The following is a 16,463-nucleotide window of genomic DNA, read 5'->3' on the forward strand; positions in this document are numbered from 1 at the left end:
CTTCAATACTAGGCTTGGGGGCACCAGTGAAAAGAACAAAAATGGGGAAAATGTGTCACTAAATAGAATATAAAAAGGATACTTTTCTACAACATAAGAACTGAAATAAGAAGGCAGAGCGTTACCTTGTTTGACCTCAGCTGGTAATGGGCCCATCAGGTAACTCAAACATTTTGCCATGCTGTGCATGCCCACAAATAAATGTGAAAGTGCCACAGATGTTGATTTTGAAGTTACAAATATTACAGTAAGAAAGCAAATTCACAAATACAGAATCCATAAATAATAAATATCAACTATACCCCAGAGTCTGCTTCCAGGGGACCCCAAATAAAGACAGCACCATAGAAATGCTTTCTTCCTCAATTCAGGAACAACTAAAAACCCTGGGGAAGAAATATAAAATGATGGTTTTCAGGCAATGGCTGTCAGCACAGGATCCCCAAGAGAGGGGGACAAATGAGGTAAGCCCTATGATTTCCCCAGAGTATTGCCCAGCGACCATTTCCAGGCTATACTGCAGGAAAGAGGAACCCAGGTGGAGCCTGGGGGTCCCCTTGAGTTGAAGAGATGGAGCTGGAGACCAAGAAGGTCGAAGTGTTTAGAGTTGGCAAGGCAGAGTACTGGATAGTGGAGACCTGTGCTCGGAGAGTGCTCCAGAGGTTTGTAAGGATGTGTGAAACCTCATATGAACTCTGATCAGAACATGTGTGTGAGGAAACACCAAAGCCACCCAAAGGAACAGAGGAAAGAATCCTCAGACCTTACACAAGGTTGCAGATAGTGTTCCCACCAGTTGAGTGGAAAACCTTATCATTCCTGGGGCATCAGGTAGAGTACTCGAAGGGTCTTGCCTTGATAGTGTGGAAAAAAATTGGCCCTCAGCTAAAGACTGCTCAGAAGACCAAGCTGTTTCCAACTAAGTGAACTACCTTCCAGAGCAAAGCTCAATAATACTTACAGGAATACAAAAACCAACTTCCAACTTCCAACACGATAAGATTCACAACATATGGCATCAAAGAAAAAATTACCTGGCATGCAGAGAACCAGTAAAATATGATCTATAGTGAGGAGAAATATTAATAAAAACAGACCAAGAAATGACACAGATGGTAGTATTAGTAGACAGGAACATTGAAACCATTATTGTAACTATATTTCATATGTTTGAAAGTGGAAGACAGATGGAGTATATTAAGTAGAGACATGGAAGATATAAAAAAAGATCCAAATAGAACTGCTAGTGATAAAACCAGAATGTCTAAAATGAAAAATGAAACAACACACTAGATGGGATTAACAGCAAACTAGATGCTACAGAAGGAAAGATTAGTTAACTTGAAGACAGAGCAATAGAAACTAGAAATAGAAAATGAAATTCAAAAAGGAAAAGAGTAAGAGAAGTCAGAGGCATTGTTAGAGTGTGGCTTCTAATTGAACGTCATTTAGGTCTGTTCCTGGAACCTTATGGTATATGGGCTCTTGTGATCCTTGGGAGGAGACACAATGGGGAAGCTGGACTAGGGGCCAAGTTCCCTAGATACACTGTCAAGGGGAAGGGATGGACAAACCTCCTGTCATGCTCAGTTTAAGGTGGCTTCCAACATGCCCCAGCTTTCCTCTTCCAGGCCTTAGAGATTTGCTGGGAAGTCGTCTGCTATACTTTTAAGGGATGTTCTTCCCAGGAAATGGAAAGAATGGCTATGGAGTTTTCTGTCTCTCCAGTTCCTTCCCTCATTTTTGGCCTCCTATAAACACAGGAACCTTTTGTCTTAAGACCATCTACTCATTAATGAGAAAGGATAAATGACAAGAACAACAAAATGAAGTTGAGAGAAATGTCCTAAATACCACACTAAGGTCTCATAGCTCTTGTTTCTACGAGATGGTAAAACATAAAAATGGCTGTGAATTTGCCTTTTTCAATGGACATCTCTGAGCCCATTCTCAGGAGATATGGATCTACCACAAATAACTGCTGAGGCCCTGCAGAGATAGCTATTCAAACCTCAGTAACATACCCGTTAGATTTCTTTTGATTATGAAATGTCTCAAACTCACTGAAAATAATGTAAATGACTCATATGTACATTCTAAGGCTTTGAAAAGTTGACTCGTGGTCATATTAGCCTCAGAACTTTGGTTTTAATTAATATGTGGAATTACAGATACAGCTACACCTGCTGCCCCTATTCTATTCTATTTTTTTCTCCATTTCCAGTAGTGTTCATCTCCTAAAAGTGTTTTACTTTTTGATAATTTCTGTGTTTACTACATATGCTTAATGTGTGGTATCATTTTGATTCTTTAAAAAACTCATGTAGATATTATATTGTCCTGTTATAACTTAATTTCTCACTCGATGTGGTGTTTTAGAGATTTGTTTGTGTGGATTTCATTAGTGACATTTGGTTATTTCCTATTTTTTGCCATTACTGTGTTTCAGTGAATATCGCTGCACATCTTTTTTTGTAGAAATATACAAAAGATTTTTCCAGAAGTGCAAACAGTGGGCTGTCTAATGTGGGCATCCTTGATGTTACTGGATATCGGCAAAATGCTCCTCAAAGGTAGTTTACATTGCCTCCGGTGATGTGAACAGTCCCCATCCCCCACATCCCTGACTGAATTGATATTATCAAACTTTAAAAATTTTACCTGTCTTTATCTGGAATTTCTATTCTGTTCATTGATCTCTTTCTCATTCATTTTCCAATGCTGCACAATTTAAATATTATAACTTTATAAATTTGCATATCCAGGGAAAGGGATCTCCTTCTTTTTCTTCATAATTATCCGTTCTTTGTTCTTTACCCTTCTGTAGGAATTGTAGGATGGCTTGTGAAGATCTATGGAGCTCAATTAGCACTTCGAATGAAATGAGGGTGAATTTATAGATGAATTTGAGGAAGATTCACATCTTTATGATATTGAGTCTTTTCACCGAGGATCATGTTATTTCTCTCCAGGTTTACTTTTATTCCTTCAGTAAAGATTATAGTTTGTCCCATAAATTTTGTGAAACTTATTACTAGGTACCTTAAAGCTTTTGTGGCTGAGACACCATTTTTCACTTCTCAGGTAGGCAAAGATTAAAAGGGCTACTAACACTCTATACTGGTAATATTATGGGGATATGGGCATTTTTATATTTTATCGTAAGTGTAAATTAATTCAGCCTCTTTGGAGTACAAATTGTAATAGCTTTGAAGTTTTTAATGCATATTTTATTTGACCCAGAAATTCCTTTCCAAGAGTTCACAAGTATATGCACATACATATGAGAGTTTGTGTGTCTAAGGGTATTTAAGGCAGGATTATCATAAGAGCAAAAAATTGATAATAGATATGTATATCAGTACAAGACTGGTTAAATTAACCACTGAATAGTTTATCCAGTCAATGAAATACTATATGGCCATTAAATAAAATGAAGCAGCTTTATAAATTCTTACATGAGAAAATCCCCAAGATTTTTTATTTTTTTTCCTCTTCCTGCTTGCTTTAGGTTTAGTTCACTCTTTATTTTGCAGTACCCTAAAGTAATAGGATAGGTTTGATTTGAAGTTTTTCTTCTCTTTCCTTATAGGCACATATGGCTGTAAATTTCCCTCTAAATCTACTTTAGCTACATGCCAAGAGTTTAGGTATGTTGTACCTCCATTTTCATTTTTTTCCAAGTATTTTCTAAGTTTCCCTATGATTTCCTCTTTGATCCATTGGTTATTAAGGAATGTATTGTTCAATATCCACATATTTGTAAGTTTCTCAAATTTCCTTCTGGTATTGATTGTTCCTGGAGAACAAAAAGTATGTTGGAGAACATACTTTGTATGACTTCAATCCTTAAATTTATTGAGGCTTGTTTTAAGGTTTAACATGTGGTCTATCATGGAGAATGTTCCATATGCACTTCAGAAGAATGTGTATTCTACTATTGATAAGTGAATAACAGAGACACCACTTAAAATTCCTTTCCTCTGTTCCCCTCCTCTGTTCCCTATGGTTCGTTCAGAGCATCTCTTCCTCCAACTTGACATCTCTCACTCTCTATGCCTAATCCATCAGGCTTTTTCTTTTTTTTTTCCTTTCTCCTATCTTACCTTTTTATTTTATATATAGATAGAGATAGAGATAAAGATCTTCATTTTTTCCTTTCTCCTACCTTATGTTTTTATTATATATATTTATTATATATAATATATATTATATAGCCTCTCTCATGGTGGCTCTCAGTTTTCTGCCTCTTTCTTCTCTTTCTTCTCCACTTGGCCCATTGTTTAGATTCTCCCAGACCAAAACAGAACCTGAGAACTTACCAACACAAGAATTCATTCCTTTTACCAAGGCCTCTCTAGTTCGGTGTCTCTCTATCCATTTTCCTAAAACTGCTGTAGAAAAAGTCCAGGAACAGGGTCGATAAGGAAAAAGCTCTCCATATGATCAGAATCCTCCATATGGTTAAAATGAACTGGTGAAGACAAAAATGTTCCCTCTAGACCCAGCTTCTGTGGATCAAGACCCAATGGGAAATTGTATAAATAAAACTTTAATCACCCTTGGCAGGATTACCTTCCTCCCTCAAGGTCATCTGCCGTAAACTCCTTCTTAGCTCTGTCTCTATCTCACAGAACGGAAAGCCAGGCTTTGAGAGTGCCAGCCCCAAAGCTGGAATCAATCTGGCTTTAATTCATTATTAACACACTACTAAAAAGCCCTTTTGAAGTCACAGCACCAGCAGGAACCAAGCACATGAGATCCCAAGAGCTTTCTAAGATCTTACAGCCTATGGGCGGGTGGAGAAGTAATTGCACTTTTGGTGTTTATCAACAGGCTTGCAGAAACGTCAGGCCTGCACATTTTATTTTGTCACCACACGTACCCAAATATTAGTTAGTATACATCTCCAGGAGTACTCCCAGCACGGTATGCGGTTATCATACCTTGTGGACCTGTCTTACTGGCCACGTCTTGTTCATCTTTTTATTCAGCATGCTGAGCACCTTGCCTGGCACCTGGTGGATGTTCAGTAATGTCTTTAGAATGAATGGAGACACTGCAATAGTAAATACACCGAGTAGGTCTTCACAGTGCTCTTTCAAAAGAATCATTACAGATACTCCAAACCTCATATATCAGTCACAGAACTCATCTCTATCTCCAAAATCCACTCATGCCCTGTGCAATTAGTCTTCCAGGTCCTCTCAAAAGTTTGGCAGCATCTTTAATCCTGGCAACCCCAGCTCAAGTCAGTGTAATTATCCACAAAGTCTATTTCAAATGTGTAGTATAAATGCATACGCATGCCTGTGTGGACACATGCACCCAAAAGCTACAAGTTTTCAAGTACAGAGAGCGCTGAGTTCACCCTGCTTTTTGCACTAGAACAGAAAGTAGACCTTTGTTCTCAGAATTAGAAAAATAATGAGGGACAGAGGCTTGTAGTTCTCCCAGACTGGCTTCAACCTTCAAAGACGCCTGGAACGGGGGGGGGGGGGGGGGGGGGGGGGCGGGGAGAGGATGCCTGAGAAGTTTGCTCTCCGTAATCTCCTCTGTGCCCTAGCCCTTCCCCATTCTGACAACTGACGCCCATCCTCATTGCCTTGGGGAAAAGGGGACACTGAAGAGTGCTGCTTACAAAGAAGTCAGATGCTTGGCTTTCCAAGTTTAATAGACTAAAAGGGGACATCAAGCAAGCAACCGATCAATCAATTAATCAACAAAGAACACCTGAAGACTGTTAACAGAGCCTCCCCGTTCTGTACAAGAGCCAACTGTCCCCTGAGCAGTCTGTTGAGCGTAGATTGTGGTGTTGACAGTGACTGATGTCACCCAGAAGGGGCTCATGAGGCTAGTCTGAAGGTGGTCCGAGAATCTCGGTCCCGGCCCCGGTCCCTCCTTCAGAGGGACAAGAGAGTCAGCGGTAGCTGAAAAGATGGAAGAACTAAGTGGAGACTCTCCTGGAGTGTCCCACAACATGAAACTGACATGCACACCGCCTGAATTTGTATGGAGTTATTTTTCTGGTACATCTGCGGTGGGAGCTGGCTGGAGCTGCCTCAAGTCTTGTTTCTGGGTTTAGCAAGATGCTGATTTGGGTCATGGCCATTGCCGGAGTCTAGGCCTCCCCAGGCAGGCAGAATCAGGAGAGCTGCCTCTCCACCACCCTATCTGGATGGATCCATGGAGAATAAGCTTAGTGTCCATGATTTTCCTCCCAATCTGACCCCCACCTGCTATTACTGAGCAACGGGGGTTATTTTCTCAGTACTTGTTTTTAGGAACAAAAGTCATTTTTAGGTGAAAAGCTGTTGCCCTTAAAAAATACATAATCAGGGGGCGCCTAGGTGGTTCAGTCAATTAAGCATCTGCTTTCGGCTCAGATCATGGTCTCGGTGTCCTGGGGTCCTGAGACAGAGCCCTGCCTCGGGCTCCCTGCTCAGCAGGGAGGCTGCTTCTCCCTCTCCCTCTGCCCCTCTCCCAACTTGTGCTCTCTGTCTCTCTCAAATAAATAAATAAAATCTTTAAAAAAAAATATATAACCATGACTTGAAAACAAAATAACAGGAGCTTTAAAAAAAAATTTTTTTTAGTGGAATTGGGTGGTTAGAATGAATTCCAAAATACTGTTAGAATTATTGGGATTAACTGTGTTTTTTTTTAAATATTTTATTTATTTATTTGACAGAGATAGAGATCACAAGTAGGCAGAGAAGCAGGCAGAGAGAGAGAGGCAGAAGCAGGCTCCCCACTGAGCAGAGAGCCGGATGCGGGGCTCGATCCCAGGACCCTGAGATCATGACCTGAGCTGAAGGCAGAGGCTTAACCCACTGAGACACCCAGGCGCCCCTAACTGTGTTTTTTTAAGACAGGCTGTCTTTACAATGTTGGGTATGGCCTTTACCCTGCAACATATTATTCTAGGCATCATACAGAATATGCTGAAGAATGTTTCACTCTTTTGAGGACTTTAGATCTAAAAGAGTAATGATCACATATTTTGCACAGAGCATAGATCAGGAAACATGTCACAGTCCCACTTACACAAAAAGAACAGAAATAACCTTGCAGAATACGAGAGGAAGGTACCTCTTTCAGTGATTACTGTCCTCCACAACCAGAAAACAAAAGGCATAGATCAAGTATTTATGCTGGTGGCACCCCTGTCTTACTTTGGATTCCCCTGACAGCAAACCCTGAAGTAAGAAGTTAGGTGTCAGGAGTTTACTTGGGAAGAGAACCAAGAAGTACAAGCGAGAGGGTGGCGAAAACGAGACGAAGAACGGAGAATGTGGATAAAGGGTAGACTGATGAATGGACTGTCCCTGTGGACAGTTGGGACCTCAGTACCGCTAGGAATTCTCTAATGAATTATGTAAACCACATCTCAGAATAGTTGCACTGAGCTTATCCGGTATTTTGCACTGAGGCATTTATCCACCAATCTCCTTTCCTTTATGACTAAAGTTGCTCCTGTAGTTAAGTCCCTAGCAGTCCTGCCTTGCTCTGCTCAAAGAGGGAGCGAGTTCCCCAGTGGCGGAGACGCGGGCACTGTGGTGCCCTGTCTGTGGGCACAGCCAACGTCTGTCTGCAGCTGCAGGTGAACTCAGAGCGAGGCTGAGGGACCTAGTACAGCAGCTGCTACAGTCCCTTTGGAAATTATAAATATATATATTAAATGTACCTATTTTTAAATGCAGTAGTCCAGGAGAAGAAAGGTTGAAGGGAGAGCAAAGAGACCTTGGATCCCAGTGAACCCCTGGAAAGTTGCCCTATGTCCCTCCTCCAAGCCAATCCCCAAGGCAGAAAGCAAATGTGGAGGTGAACGACCGAAGCCCCAGAGAGAGAGAGAGGACCAGTGTCCCCATGCTCACCGTCTGGGGCAGTGACAAGCCCCCAGAGTCTTCTACAACCAGCATGCTGTGCGAGCAGGAGTAAAGTCTTGCTTGGGTTTAGGCTGCTGATTGTGAGGTGGTCTCACAGAGCTCCCTGTGCCCACCCCCCCCCCAGAAGAGTGACACGGCTGGGTCTCAAGGAGTGTGGCCCCAGGAAACCTTGCGTTTGGGGGCCAGATGGGACCAGAGCCCTTTCAGGAGACCCTGGCATGGGTAAATAACAAGGAGGAGGACAGGTGAGCTCGCTCTCAAGCCGGGGCCCTGGGTAGCACCCACAACCTAGACCCTGCCCCCAGGGGAAAATCTTGAAGGGCCTAAGACTAGCTTATGTGTGAACCCAGATGAGTGTTTTTATTTTTTGTTTTTATTTTGGGGGCAAATGAGCTCATAAACCCACACCAAGGAGAATGTGGCCTCGCACATCTGGGGTTTATACACACAGAACTGAGCTCCCTTGCTGCCCTCTCATGCCCAGGAAGACTAGGTCCCAGCCTTGAGAGAAAGACAGAAAGAAGCAAATTGAGTTTGGATTTCTTCTTTGTCATGTTAGGGGAGAGGTATTCTTTATATATTTTTCAAATGTATTTCAATATATTTCAAATATATTCAAATTTTTATTTGAATTGAAATAGGGCTGACATTAGATGTTATATTAGTTTTAGGTGTATAGCATAGTGATTTGGCAGTTTTCCTTACAAGGGAGCCCTCCATCCCTGGCAGACATCAGAAGGATCTGGAGGGCTCGTTAAAACACAGATGCCTGGGCCCACCCTCCATCAACTCTAGCTCAGGAAGTCTGAGAAGGGCCTAAGAAGGGCCTCTGTTCTTGGCCACTCTTACATCTGAAGATGACTCTGTAAGCATCATAGATGTTGCTCCTCTCTTAAGGCAGCCCTGTGTAAAAACTCTTCTCCGTCATTGCTTACCGCTGTGGTATTTACACACACAGTTACACTCTGATCAGTGATCACGTTCTTTTCCAGTACGGTCCCCACACAAGGAAAGCCGAGCCGAAGGGGTTCTGTCAGAGAAGCCGGAGTGAGGTTGTCCACCTCAGGCCTGGTCCTGTCAGGCGGTCTGAGGGAAGGGAGGAGGGGGCGCTGACATGGCCTCTCACTCCCTTCTCCCCTTTCTAAGGCCAAACATTGGTACCCATCCCAGGCTGTTACCTTACTGGCAACGATTCAGTCAGTGCACAACGTCTAGTGTACTAATCCGATCTCTGTGACACGTGTTGCAAGGCCAGGCATCGTGCTATGTGTGGGAGAGACGAAGATGGAGCGACCGTCAATAGGGGAGGCCAAAAAGTGAACAGCCATCACCATTTAACATAACAAAATCGCACAGACCACATGCCTGCGGTCAAGTACTTGCGGGAACTGTTTTCTCTTCTCCTCTTGTTTCTGGCTCTTCTCTCTACCTCAAGTTCATACGGGAACCGAACGGTGACCAGACATTCACCTGCTGATGACGCCAAGAATGGCCTGGGCCCGGTGTCCTGTCGCGTGACAGGGAGTTTATTTACTAGCTGACATCCGCTGTTCCCTCAGTGAAGGCCTCGGTCTCTGGCTTGGTCAGGCTCTTTGACCTGCTGCCACACTGCATGGAAGACTTAACTTTTTTTCTAGGCAAATAGCAGACTTTTCTACACTAAAGGGTCTGTGGCCTTAGAACAGGCAGATAAAAGGCTAAAGGAAGTAAATGCAGACATCCTGATGTCTAACTGGAGTGTGCGTTGTCCCCACTCCCAGGATTACTCCTCTTTGTCTGCAGTTGTGTGATGTAAAATATCCCCGTTCTATTGAGGTATAAGCTCAAATTTCGGGAAGGTTAGAAAAATCAACAAATCATCCTGAAAAAATAAAAAAAACAATTAAAAAAAAAAACCCACAACCGAACCCTAAGTTATAGCTTTCTTGATACATATACGTATCGTTACAAAACTACGAAAAAAAAATTCATTTAGAGAAACTCACTTAGAGCCTGTGATTCTCAACTGTAGCAGTGAAAATTCAGTGTAAGGATCAACAAAACTCAAATCATCCCCTAACACTTACCCAGCATTAGCAAGAATTGGTCGACCATAGTTTTAGAATACGGTTGGCGTTTTCAACAATTCAGTGATCAGAAAAAAACCCATGGTCAGGGAGGAGGGAGAGAGAGAGGATGAAAGGGATGAAGGAAGGGAGGGAGGGAGGGAGGGATCCACGGTTTGCTTGGTTTTGTTTCTGAGCAGAAGAGACCACGAAGGAAATCCAGTTGCACAAAGACAGAAGCTAAGAGCCAGGGTTGTAGACTGAGGAGGACTTGCTGACATCTGGGTGCTGACGGGAGGCTCTAGCTGGGAGAAGGTGTACAAGCAGCTCACTCCCTTGAGCCAGGAGCTGGGACGGGGCAGAGGGCATGTGTAGATGGTCCCAGTGGCCTGGGGCCAGAAAGGCCTGTTGCTCCCTCAGCTCAGAGTGACTGTCCATGGGGGAAGTATGTGGGAATTTTACTTCATTCTTAGCAGACTTCAAGTATCATCAAGTATCATCCCATGATTATGGGCTGTGTGGGATCCTTTTAGGGCTGATCCAAATCCCGGAGTCTCAGAGGACACGCTGACCTCACTTGACTTGAATCAGAATAGCTATATTGTTGTCTCTACGTTCATTCGAGAAATATTTTCTGAGTGCCCACTCAGACACACAGTTCTCCGGGGAAACAGCAGTGAACAAACGGGTGGTACAGCTCTCCTTGTAGGGCTTACCTTTTATGAGGGTGGGATAGGAGCATAGACAACGAAGAACCAAGCTATCTTACTTATCAAGTGTTGGGCAAATCTACAGAGCCTCAGAGAAAGCGAGGCAAGAGGACAGAACGCCATGCGTAGATGGAGGGGCTACTGGTGTAAGGGATCAGGGGACACCTTGCTTGAATAGGCAATATTGGAAGAAACATGAAAGAAAGTAAGTGAGCCTTCTGGGTGGCTTTCTGGGGAAGGAAAGGTCAAGCAAATGATCAGTCAGGTAAAGGCCCTGGGCAGGGGTGGGGAGGGTTGGCTGGTGAGTTTGAAACCAGTGTTTCTGGAGAGGGTCAGGGAGGGTGTTATGCCCTGAGGCTGGAGACCGAGCATTGCTTGTTCTCTGGAAGTCTGGAATCATCCTGGTTTACCTCAAAATGTCCCAGAAATTCTAAATGACATCTCCCAGAGTGCCTGCCTCTTGAACCTGAAAGTCATATAACTCCCACCCCACTCCACCCTGATGTGGGATTGGGAAGATATGGTCCGATCCAGCAATCCTAACTGCTGTCCATCAGGACACTACATTGGGCTGTGAAGAGCAGTCAGGTATAACTCACTATGTTGCCTCTGACTCTGAATGTCTTCAGGGGAAATGCTCACACACACACACACACACACACACACACACACTGCGCTCGAGCTCTGGAAGAAGCAACTGAATCAAAAGGGAAAACATTTTTTTCCACGAGATGTTTAAGTTCACATTCTAAGATCAAAATCAAAGTAGAAACAATGAGTAATTCATTTCAGGAATTCCCCAATGGCAGTCCTCCCCCACGACCCTCGCTCCCACCCCACTCCTGGTTACCGGGCAGCCTAGCAGTTCTGCAGTGAGAAGAAGAAATGCACCTCCCCGTGATGGTTGGTCACCCTTAATCAGCTATGCCAGCCAGAAGCCCAGGAACTCTGAGCCTGCTGGATTCCCTCCTCTCTCCCATCTACATCACCCCCTTGAATCTCATGGCTTCAGACACCGTCCCTGTGTGGCTTTACCATCGGCAGGCCAGACCTCTCCCCTCCGACCCCAGCTATCGCATATCCCGCTGCCCACCTCCCCCTAACTACCTACACGACATCTCGAACTTCACATGGCCCAGACAGCCGCTGTCCTACATCTCCTTCTACCAACTCCTGCTCCTCCCCTTCTTGGGTAATGGCAACTTTGTCCTTCCAACCACCAGACCCAAAACTTGAAATCATCCTGGACTCTTCTTTCTCTTTACACTGGATATCAAATATGTCTAGAAGCTGACTGCTCCTCCCCACCTCCACTTTGGTCCATGCCTTCATTATTTCTCACTGCAACAGCACCTGAGTTGGTCTCCCTGCTCCTCCCTTCTGCTCCCCCAGTGTGATCCCTACACAGCATCCAGTGTGATCCCTACATGGCATCCAGAGTGATCTCGTTCAAATCTAAGTCAGTTGTGTCTGTCCTCCACTCACAACACTCCCAGGGCTCCCATCTCACTCAGAGGAAAGAGGAAAAGCCCAAATCCCTACAATACCCTCCGATGCCCTCCATGACCCTGCCCCCCACCTCTTAACCCCCTTGCCTTTCTCATCCTGTTTTCCACCACACTCTGCCCTCCTCACTCTGTTCCTGCCACACAGGTTCTCTGCTGCTCCTGGAAAGGTCCAGCACATGCTCGCTGTGGGACCTTTGCCTTTGCTATCCCCTGACCCCGATGCTCGTCCCCACATTGCTGCCTGGCCTCCTCCTTCCGCGGAAGTGAACTCCTCTGTGAAATCCTCTCTCACCACTCAGTGTCTGTTGTCAACCCCCCAGTGCATGCTCCCAGCCCCTTGCCCTGTTTTATTTTTCTCCTGAGCCCTTACCAGCACCTGGCCCACTGCATTTTTCAATTAATTATCTGTCTGTCTGTCCCGCTAGAATGTAAACTCCAGTCCAAAGGACCAATTTTGGTGTTTTATTCACTGCTGCACTCCCAGTCCCAGGATAGTTTTGGCACATAGTAGCTGTTCATTAAAATCGGTTGGTTGAATGAAGGTTTTATAACTGAAGAACACACCACTCCTTCCCTGACTTCCCCCCTTAGTGACCGTGTATAGGAGGCATTTGGATGCTCTTGTGGGCAGGAGGGGCTTAAGTGTAAGAGCATCTCCCCCCAGCTTCCCTCATTCTCAGAAGGCTGAGAACAGTGGTCCTCAAGAAGGAGGGAGAGTCCAGCCTAACTTCCCAGATCACTTGTGGGAGGCTAAGGGTACAAACCGACAGCTAACTCTTTGCATCTATGCCCCAGGTTACAGCCTTCCTGAAATCAGGAGGGAACACTCTTGACTGCCCCTGTGGGTGGGGAAAGAAGTCTTCCTATCTACGAGATTAAAATTGCAGCTCCAAGTTCCTGTTTGGGTTTGGTCCTGGCGGTGACGGTGTTTATTTTGCCCCAGAGTTGTGTTCTGTGGGATTGTGCAAAGCCTGGGAACAGTGAGGGCATTAGGACCAGGAGCGAGGCGCACGCTTGGCTCCTGATGTGTCTGGCAGAGGGCTCTCAGCTGAGCTCGGAGCTATGTGTGAAAGGAAATCAGGCGCTGCCTGCGGCTTCACATCTGTTGATCTGACCTGACTTGAAGTGTCCAAAGGAGGACGACTGTCAGCTCTGCTGGACTGAGGACCCACCAGCTCCCCTCAAGACATCGCATAGCAACCTGATCATTCATGCAAGGGCAGGGGGTTGGGGGGGAGATGAAACATGTGAGACCAAACACCTGAGCAGAATGGAATAATTTTTTTCCCCCAAGGAGATAAAGAGGGTAAAGGGGGCAAAAACAATTTCATTTGAAGACCCCGTGAATGGGCTTTCAGAAGGCAATTACAGAAATCCACTCAGAGAGGGAGGAACCAGTGTGGGACCTGGGTCCCGTGGCTTTCTGATTGTGAGTACAAGTCAGTCCTGCACATGCTATTGGCAAATGTCAGATGGAAAAAAAGGAGCAGGTTAAGTGACCAGCGAAAAACTTCCAGGTGGAACTAGGAAGCCAGGTTCTCCTGCAAGCCTGAAGGAACCTGGAGCTGAAGGAGGACGCAAACTTGAATATGACCTGTTGCACTTGGCAAGTTCCAGCAACATGCTCCTAAGGAAGCGATGCCGGCATGGACCGTGCAGACTGCCATTCCTGCTGCTCTTGCTGATGCTGGGGTGCATGCTGCTGATGGTGGCCGTGCTGCTCCCTCCCCCGCACGCCCCACACCCTGCGGTCACAGCCCAGGCCGCCCAGCGCAGCCCAGATGCTGGGTATCGCCTGGACTTCGGGGAATCCCAGGAATGGGTGCTGGAGGCCGAGGATGAGGGCCAAGAGTACAGCCCCCTGGAGGGCCTGCCCCCCTTTATCTCTCTGCGGGAGGATCAGCTCCTGGTGGCCGTGGCCTCACCCAGGGCCAGAAGGAACAAGACCCAGAGCAGGAGAGGTGGCAGCTACCGGCTCATCAAACAGCCAAGCAGAAGGCAGGATGAAGAGGCCCCAGAGAGGGACTGGGCCGCGGAGGAGGAAGATGGGGCAGCATCTGAAGATGAGCTGACCCCACGCAGCCTGGAGGAGGCGTTCAGTGCCCGCATCCCCCTGCAGAGGGCGCTACCTGAGGTACGGCATCCACTGTAAGTAAGGCCCTGGTTTTCCCTTCCCCCAGCTCCGGAGGCCTTATCTGCAGACTCTGGGACGCCAACGTTCTCCATTCTGCCTCCACTATCCTTAGGGCAGTAATTCCCAAGATGTGGTCCCTGGACTGGGTGGCAGAAGCATCACCTGGGGACTTGTTAGTAATGGGTGGTCTCAGACTACATCCCAGATGCAGGGAGTGAGGAACTCTGGATAGGTTGGGATTTAACCAGCCCTCCAGGTGTGAAAAGGAGGAGCTCTTACTGCTCTTCCCCACACCGGTGCTAGTCCTTCTGTCTCGGGATGATCAGGTCAAACAGCTTTATCCATTCAACACAGAGTGAGTGTGGGGCAGACGTTCTCCAACCCACTTTCCACCTCTAACACTCTGCCTCCATGCATTTGGATACTATGGTTGTTGCTATTGTTTGCTTTCCTTTTGGGTCAAAATAACAATTGAAACTAACATTTCTGTGACTCCTGCCAGGTGCCTGATTCTAATCTAAGAGCTGTTCATATATTAGTCCTTACAACTCTGTCAGATGAGTGAGAGGATTACCTTCAGGCTGATTTTATAGGTATGAAAACAAGGCACAGAGAAGTCAAGTAACTTGCGCACAGTCACACAGCCAGCAGGTACCAAAGCAGAGACTGGAATCCAAGAAGCTCCAGTCTCCCTGGACTGCCACCCCATGCCACCCTCCTTTGTTTACTAGACTCGGGACACAGTCCCAGTCCTCAGGGGCTAGTGCTGCGGCAGCCTAGCCTGGCAACCTAGGCTGGCCGCACCCTAGAGGCAAGCTAGGAAGTGTGACAACATGCAGGCTGGACCCAGGGAGATGCTGAGCTTGCCTTGTGCATCCCCTGTCCTCCCCCACCATCACCATGGCTGGCTGCAGGGGAGGGCTCTAGTCCAGCAGCCAGGGCCAAGGTGGCTGGTTAGCTCTGGGAAGTTCCTTCCCTAGAAGCCACTGCACTTCCTAGAGCACAGCGAGTTTCCCACCTAGCAAACACAAGTTCTGACCCTCGCTGGGTGGGCAGGTCCACGTAGAGTTGCAGTCAAGGCAATGTGCTCCTCTGAGCCCAGGGTGGGCGGCGGGGGTGGGGGGTGCCCTGGCAGCCTGACTGGCCAGCATCACCCTCGGGGCATGCAAATAATTTGCCCTGTGGCTGCCTCGCTCATCTTACCCATCCTAATCCTGCTGCTCCAGCTTCAGGTCTTGGCTTAAAAGCTCTTTTCAGGGAACTTCCAGACCCAGCCAGGCCCACGCCTGGTGGGCGATTTTTTGCTCTCAGAAGTTTGAATTCATCACACTCACTACAACCAAAACTAAGTGGTCCCTGACATTTGCCCAATGCTCGGGTCCCTGCCTTGCAGACAGAAAGAAATGAGGGCTGAATGAATGAATATATAGTTTTCAAATTCTTTGCATATGTTTTTGCTTTGGCGTAGTGCAAGAAGGAGTGTCTTCATTTTGCCAATAAGAAACATTGCCTCAAACAAGAGGGTCTCTGGCTACCCACAGGTGTGTGTGTGTGTGTGTGTGTACTTTATGTAAATGCGCTGTGCATACACATATCTGTGGGTACCTTGTATATGTGTGTTTGTGCATGTGTGTGTTTCATGTAGAAAGTACATTGCATGTCTGTTGTGTCGGACATACATACATATCCTGCGTGTGTTGTGTTGTGCTGTGCACAGGTATGAGTTGTGTGGTGTGGAGTCACACATGCACGTGTCCATGTTCTTATGTGTGTGCATGTTGATATACAAAGGGGCATATATGGTACATTTGTGATTATGTCTGTTTTGCACATAGTGTGACATGCATTATGCAGGTATGAGTTGTGACTGGGGTTTTGTTTTGTGTGTGTGTTTGTAGCACACACATGCATGGACACTGTGTGGCGACTGCGTTACGTGTGCAGATGTGCTTGTGTGGGTGTGCGGGTTGGATGTGTTGCACACATGTGGTATCAACCTGTTCTCTGAGTTGTACATGTGTAGGTGCGTTATGTACTAGTCATGTGGTGTGAAGTGCATGAGTATTGTGTGTGTGTGTGTGTGTGTGTGATGTAAGTCTGGGTGAATTTTGCAGAGTGTGTGTTGTGCACCTGTAGGTGGCGTGTATGTGGGTGTGGGGTGTACATGTGTCTGTTAT

General features: G+C 46.1%; 1 protein-coding gene across 1 annotated transcript in view; it reads left to right on the top strand.

Annotated features, from left to right (window-relative positions):
- Nucleotides 1–13,214: 13,214 nt before the first annotated feature.
- The window catches only part of GALNT15 (polypeptide N-acetylgalactosaminyltransferase 15), a 42,580-nt gene continuing 39,331 nt past the window's right edge, over nt 13,215–16,463 (top strand). The window contains exon 1 of the mRNA XM_080803377.1: nt 13,215–14,300. Within this exon, the coding sequence (XP_080659503.1) occupies nt 13,774–14,300 (527 nt within the window). The 5' untranslated portion in view covers nt 13,215–13,773. The remainder of the gene's footprint in view (nt 14,301–16,463) is intronic.

Source organism: Martes martes (assembly GCF_963455335.1).
Source record: "Martes martes genome assembly, chromosome: 1".
NCBI lineage: Eukaryota > Metazoa > Chordata > Mammalia > Carnivora > Mustelidae > Martes > Martes martes.